General features: G+C 34.8%; 1 protein-coding gene across 1 annotated transcript; it reads left to right on the top strand.

The window, feature by feature from the left end:
* The first annotated feature begins 6,391 nt into the window (after positions 1-6,391).
* Positions 6,392-7,929, top strand: LOC117626680. The gene has a single exon (XM_034358484.1). It carries the CDS (start codon positions 6,639-6,641, stop codon positions 7,599-7,601), a length of 963 nt encoding a protein of 320 aa, XP_034214375.1. The 5' UTR covers positions 6,392-6,638; the 3' UTR covers positions 7,602-7,929.

Genomic DNA, 7,929 nt, shown 5'->3' with positions numbered 1-7,929 from the left:
AAGACGGATATATGGTGGCCGAAATTCATTTTCTTTCGGATATTTTTATAAATATTACCCAATTCTACTATCAATATTATAAAGATACCTTGATTAATCCAATCTGGAGAAGAAAAAAAAAATCAAAATTAGCCACCTGTTATGTATTTATTAATATTTTATACATGAAATTCCTTTTTTGTCCTTGTGTCATAAAATTTAGATAAAGAAACTCACATATTGCCACCTGGGTTAAATTTAGAGAAAACGGCCTATATTCTATCTTAGTAAATTTAAGTTTTAGTCACAAAAAAACTTTCACTTTTGACTCTCAACTTTCAAATTAAAGACATGTAAATATAAAGGAGTCCTTAGGAAATCCAAAAATAAATATGGGCAATTTTGTCCATTTTGACTTCTTTTAAGAAATTTCTCTCTCCTTTGGGTTTTTCCAAAGTCTCCATGTTATCTTTTCTTAATTGTAAAAATAAAAATAAAAATAAAAACAAAATAAGATAATAGGTCATATTTTTATGGAATATACTCATATTATCCTTTTTTAATTCTAAAATAAAAAATAAAAAAAGAAACCAATTGACAAGGGGCTAGTTTCTTTTTTGTTTTAAAGTTGGACACTAGTATATATATATATATGAAAATTTAGGGCCCCTTAATTGGAGGCCCATGGTCATGGCCCTTCCCGCCACCCCGAAGGTCCGCCCTGACCTTACCTATTGTTAAGGTATGAAATTTTCAGGAACTCTTATTATAAATTTTGAGGTCGGTATACCTTGGCAAAATTTCAAAATTCAATAAATAGATTTGCAATTAAATTCAAAACAAATATGATATTTAATGTCCTACAAATCCATAATTTACCTTATTTATGTTTTAGGGGCATAATTAGAACAACAAAATAATAAATAAATAAATATAATATAATATAAACATAAATAAATAAAAAAAGATATGTAATTTTATGTGACACAAAAGTTAAAGGACTTGGATCAACAACAACGTCTACGTGGATTGCACTCAAAACCTCCCTTAAGAATTAGACTTATGCCAAATTTTCTAATTAAATTTTCTTGAAATCTTTAGTAATTTGTTGCACTAATTAACATAAACTACATATAATTACTCTCATCAAAACCAGGCAATGCATATATGTATTGATTTGCTTAATTTACCTCTCTTGTTTTTTTCCTTATCAAAATTTGGCCAGGAATATAATTGGTGGGTATTTATAGCACTCATCCAACGGTCACATTTTGAGCCTCCATGAGAATATATGTAATCTGCTACGGTTTTAAAATGGTGGGTATGTATAACTACATCTCTTCTGCCTACTACGATGTCGGTTTCTACAGTGTGATAGGGAAAGAGGGAAAGAGAGAAAGAGAAAGACAGAGTTGTACCTGCGAAATTCATTTCTTCTGTTTATCGTAAGTAGTATACGTAGACATAGGCTAGCAGTCACTTGCAGCAACCCTTTTGTGGCTCTCTCGCGGAAGTTACATATATAACCCTCCATGTGCTCTGGCCTTGTTACATTTGGATTTGGAAGGTTGAATTTTTTTGCTCTTCAGGGAAAGCTTGGTTGCCAGCTGCAAATGAAGTCAGCTAACCTAATACCCCCATGTATCTGTAGTTTTCTACTGCTATGTTTATATAAATACAGAGAGTGTTGCTCAAGTTCATTCAGCATTCCAAACTTGAGAAAGCAGAGGTAAAGCAGCAATCCTTCAAGGTATTTTGCTTCCAACCTCTTCTCTCTCTCTCTCTCTCTCTCTCTCTCTCTCTCTCTCTCTCTCTCTCTCATATTTTCACAGACCATATATACCAAAATGTTAACATATTTACATATGTCATCATTAGGGTTTTTAGAAAACTACGTACTTCTGATCACAGTTCTTTGTTTATTGTAGCACTCCAAACTTGAAACCGAACAAAGGGAGAAAGCAGCCATGCCTTTAGGTATTTTGCTTTCCAACTCTCTCTCTCTCTCTCTCTCTCTCTCTCTCTCTCTCTCTCTCTCTCATATTTTCACAGACCATATTATGTGTGTGTGTGTATATATATATATATATATATATATATCTCTTTGTTGTTCAAAGTATATTTATTTTTGAACTTAGCTAATTGTTGGGTTTTTGGGTCTTGATCTGAATCAGGAATTTTCTTCTTGTTTAACTTAGCTAATTGTTAGTGTGTGTATATATATATATATATCTCACTCTCTAGGTAAAGCAGCAATGCCTCTAGGTATTTTGCTTCAAAACTCTACTCTCTCTCTCTCTCTCTCTCTCATATTTTCACAGACCATATTTTATATATATATGCTCTTGCTAATTGGATTATTGGTTGATATATGTGTCTGGGATGTTCATATTGTAATTAGTTGTAAGCACTGTAAATTAATTAATATAGCGAATAGGCAATAACACTTTGAAGAATGTTAATTGTTATTCATTGTCTTTATTTTCTTGAATTGGTAATTTTTTTTTAGATTATCTAGTGTGTGGTTTAGTTTTAATTAATGATTTTACATTCTTCATAACTGTAATTTATCAGAATTGAAATTATTAATAAAGAAATTGACGTTTTGTTTATCAAAATGTTAACATATTTACATATTGTAGTGAGCACTCCTTCATTTAAGATTTTTATTGGGTATAAGTCTCTCATCATTTATTTTCATCCAACAAAAATAGTATGTTAAAATAAGAAACCCTTTGTTGAGTAACATACTTTTTTCAGTGCTATGGTTTGGTTTTGAGTTTTGGCTCATTAGCCTCATCAAATTCAAACGATCTGAGCAGATTACTATATCTACTTGCTAGCTTCCCAGATCTGCATACCTAAGGTTTTCCTATAGCAAGTTAATCTCTGACTGAGGCAACTTCATGATTACAATGTCAGATTAAAACAAAGAAAATAAAAATTCCTGATTAATTATTACATTTTCATGATCCACCACCTCCCCGGCTGATGTCTACCCGCCACAATCTCTATCGTCTGATCACAGTGTGCTTTGTTTATTGTAGGTATTGATACCACCGCAATTGATGCAATATCTTTTGGATGTGGTTTCTTTCTCATCATTACCCAGATGTATATTCTACTTAACCATCCAAGGAGGAACTTCGTGGAAGCAGTAATGGTTCTTGCTCTTGCAGTTGCATTCATGAGAGGGTATCTGTCATATTTACCTTTCTTCATCGTGGGCAGCCTCATGTTCGGCATCTGCACCCTTCAACTGATCCGAGTAATCTTTGATATATGATTAATGAAAGACGCCATGTACTTAGTTATTACTATATTCATGAGTACGTTGTCTTTGTAAGAGAACTGGATTATGGTCATTAAGCCTTCAAATTTCAGCTAAACATATTACTATATTCTATGATTATGTTGTCTATATTATTATAGTGCCATACATTCTATATATATTATATATTATAATAGTGCCATGGACTACTTCTTCGCATGCAGCCTCCAAATGCATGAGGACTATAAATAGAAAAGAGAAAAATAAGAATATGCTTGTTTTGCCTAAGCTGGAACTCAGTTTTAAGTTCCTTCATTGAATATATCAATCACACAATCACATCATCACATGGACTTTGCAGACTCAATTTCAACGATCAATTTTCTCTTTATGCGCCGCTTGGCTTGACTGTAATTATTTCAACCTCTACATATATGTACAGTCGGTTTGCAGTCACTTTGTGGCTCTCTCACGAGAGAGAGAGAGAGAGAACTTTTGATGTTATTGTTGATTTGTCCCCACCCTCCCCTTGAATTTTTTTTCAAACCTTTCCTTCTGTCACACCATACCCTTCATTTTCACTACTAATATTTAACACTCGAATCATTTTCAAAACCCTAGCAAATTACATTCTATATCATAATAGTACCAATGCACTATATATGTACTTGGCATGCAGACTCAAATGTGACCATTGGATGAGTACTCTAAATACCATCCCTCCAATTTATAGGATTTTTCTAATTATTCTACTCCATGGTTTTTCACCAAATAAACTTATTCCTTGCATATGTTTTGTATGGTTTAGCATGGAGGAGCTGATTCAAAGGTAGCAGGTTGCTAGAGGGACTAGAATAGCACAAGGCAATGACACGGAATAAGTTTAGCTCATCACCTCATTAATCATTGTGTACTGAATTTTAATTTAAACTTAATCTCAGGATTAATTAATTGTTGCGCACTCAAAAGTTCAAAACCTGTATAGGAATATATGAATGCTACACTGGTGAGGACCTGAGCCGTGTGCGCTTTAAGGATCCGGTGGAGCTTGAGCACCTGCTAGAAAAGTTTGTTAACATTTTTTTTCTCCACCCATATTAACAGTTTTTCCCTCTCTAGATTTAACAGTTTTTTTGACAGAAGTACTATTTAAGAGCACCTATATTAACGTTAGGGACCATGAGTGATACAAAAAAACTTTAAGGATGCAATCTGATAGTTTTGTAAATGTCAGGGATGTTTTGTGATAAAAAGATTTTTTTTTTTTTTTTAAAGGGTTGATGGGAAGAAAAAAAAGAAAAAAAGAAAAAGGGTTATGCCCAACCAAATAAGGGAATTAGGCAAGGACTACATTGAGGAGCTAGCATTGGGCTCTATCGTAGTTTAGCAAGGTTAACCCAAACCGTAAAACTTTGCTTCTTCTGTTTTTGTAAAGGGAGCTTTGGTTTATAGTCAACACAAAGAAAACACTAAAAAATTCAGAAAAATACTGAACCTGCAAAAAAGAAACAAAAGAAGCCAATTACTAATAATCAACATCAATTACTTGATATACTCCTGCTTACTGCTTACTGACTGACCATCATTAAAGCAGTCTCTAAGAGCGTGATTTAAAAGATTTGCAGCATCTATGAAGAAGTTTAGGTATGTGCAGAGTAATTCATACCATACTTTGTTCCTAAAGCATCATAAAAGCAAATTGACGGCTTATTTATGTTGATGATATAATTGTGACTGGAGATGATCGGGCAGAAACGCAAAGTCTTCAGAAGCATCTAGCTTCCGAGTTTGAGAAGAAGTCATTGGGTGATTTGAAGTACTTTCTTGAGATTGAATTTGCCATATCAAAACATAGTATCTTTCTATCCCAAAGAAAGTATAATTTGGATTTACTTGCAGAGTCTGGAATATTGTATTGTAAACCAATTGATACCCCTAGTGAACAGAATCATAAGTTGGGGTTGTATCTTGATCAAGTCCCTACAGATAAAGAATGTTATCAACAACTTGTGCTAAGACTCCCCACCACGTTACACCAATTGGCATTTGAATATTCATTCGAAGAGAACTCAAGTCCCTTAGCTTCAACTTTGCTCCTACCTCCTCATCGTCGAGTAGGCCTCATCAATAGGCTAGGTCTGGCTAGCTTGACCTAAATCTAATAGGCTTAGGTCGCGCCAAGCCGGGCTTCAAGAAAGAAAGAGAAAATAATGGGCTGGGCCGGTCGGGCTTTTTCAGAAAATTCAAAGCCCATGTCGGCCTGTGGCTAGGCCTTAGAAAATCCATCGAGCCTAAATGAGCCTTTTTGTCTTCTTTTATTTATTTATATGGATTGTTTCTGTCAATTCTTTTTTTTTTCTTATATGTTTTGCTTTGTTTTTATGTTTCCTTTTTTTCATAGTTCTTTTTTTTTACATTTGTCTATATATTTATGTCTTCCATAAATATAAAGATATAGTTATACAACCGCCATAGTAACAAAAAAGAGAACTATAAAGTTATGAGGAAAGAAAAAAAATGGACGCATAAATATGGAGACATAAATAAATAATTATGAGTGTTTGAACGGGTCCTAACATTTTCGGAAAATGTTTTCTGAGAATATTTTATGCGAATGAAAATGAGAAAATGAATTTGCATTTTCAAGATTCAAAAATGCATATGGTAGATTAATTGGAAAACATATTCAGAAAATAAAAATAGTGAAAACATATCTAGTAGGACAATTTGAGATAATAATTTGAGAGTTATTTTTTAAGTATATTTTTTGCTAATTTTTGTCCTAATTTTTTTTATAAAATATTATGATATTTTAAAGACCAATATCATTACAAACAATTCTAATTTTAGAAAAACTTAGATTATAAAATAATATTTTCTTTAGTTTAAATAATATGAAAAAAGAAGAAGCAATTAGACCAATACATTGGGTAGAAAATGAAAACGGTAATTTGGTGTTTTTAGTTTTTGTACATGAGTTTAAACTCTTTTCAGAAAACAATTCTAGTGAAAATAAAAACGACAAACCGAACGTATTTTTGGGAAAAAATGAAAACGTTACCAAACGACTCTAAGGTACTGAACGGGCCCTTATTTTTGTCGGTAAATAACACATGTGTTAAAGCTCTTTGCATTACACGTAGGCATCATAATTTATAAAATAAAATAAAAATAAAAAATCAATGCTTTTTTGCCACCTTCTTCTTCGTTCATTCCTTTCTTCCCCAATCTCCTCATCCCCTCTCTCTCTCTCTCTCTCTCTCTCCTAAAAATAAGATCTTGATACCTCCCAGCTCACCATCTCTTTCAAACTCAAACAACCCATTTACCAGATCTTCACAATTTCCATTTAATTTTTGTTATCTTTTCTTTTCCTCCAACCAGACCCATGGATCTGGCCCCAGAGGAGCTTCAATTTCTCACCATCCCAGACATCCTCAGAGAATCAACCTCCATCCCCAAACAGTCCCCTAAGACCTTCTACTTCATAACCCTAACCCTAATTTTCCCCCTCTCCTTCGCAATCCTAGCCCATTCCCTCTTCACCCACCCTCTCCTTAACCAGCTTCAAGGCCCGTCCACCGACCCGGCCCAACTCCACCACAAATGGACCGTCCTCCTCCTCTTCCAGTTCTGCTACCTCATCTTCCTCTTCGCCTTCTCTCTCCTTTCCACAGCCGCAGTGGTCTTCACTGTCGCTTCCCTCTACACCTCAAAGCCCGTCTCTTTCTCCTCAACCCTCTCCGCTATCCCCAAAGTCTTCAAGCGCCTCTTCATCACTTTCCTCTGGGTCTCTCTCCTAATGGTCTGTTACAATTTCGTCTTCGTGGCTTTTTTGATCCTTCTCATTCTCGCCATTGATACCCAGAACCCACTTTTGCTTCTTTTCTCCGGCGTTGTACTATTTCTTCTATTCTTGGTTGTACATGTTTATATAACCGTGGTCTGGCATTTGGCCAGCGTTGTTTCTGTGCTTGAGCCCGTTTACGGGTTCGCTGCGATGAAGAAGAGCTATGAGCTGCTGAAGGGGAAGATTGGGATGGCTTTTTTGCTGGTGTTCGGGTATTTGTCCATTTGTGGAGTTATCGGAGGCGTTTTTGGGACGGTGGTGGTCCATGGCGGGGAAGATTATGGGGTTTTTGTGAGGATTGTGGTGGGTGGGTTCTTGGTGGGTGTTTTGGTGATTGTGAATTTGGTTGGGTTGTTGTTGCAGAGTGTGTTTTACTATGTTTGCAAGAGTTACCATCATCAGGGGATTGACAAGAGTGCTTTGCATGATCACCTTGGCGGATATCTTGGAGAATATGTGCCTCTCAAAAGCAGCATTCAGATGGAAAACTTGGATGTCTGAGGAAGGAAGAAGATACTTGGATTTATGTGTAAGTTTCTGTGTACTTGCTGTAAAAAAGAAAGAGAAAAAAAGGAAAATCAAAACTTTGGGAAAGGCTTGTGGATTTTGAGTTTAGTTTTTGGTTGTACCTATACATGATCCTTGTTTCTTTCCTAATAAACATTTAAGCTAGCTGTTGCTTCTAATTGATTTACGTTGCTGGGAATTACTGTTAACTGTCAAGTTGTCAACCGAAGAAATGTACATGTGTTTATCGTAATAACTCTACAACCTTCAATGTTTCAAAGTAGTATGAACATCCATTAGTAAAATCAGTTGTTAAAGCCAA

Source organism: Prunus dulcis, chromosome 4 (genome assembly GCF_902201215.1).
Source record: "Prunus dulcis chromosome 4, ALMONDv2, whole genome shotgun sequence".
NCBI lineage: Eukaryota > Viridiplantae > Streptophyta > Magnoliopsida > Rosales > Rosaceae > Prunus > Prunus dulcis.
This window is presented reverse-complemented; position numbering and strand designations above follow the sequence as displayed.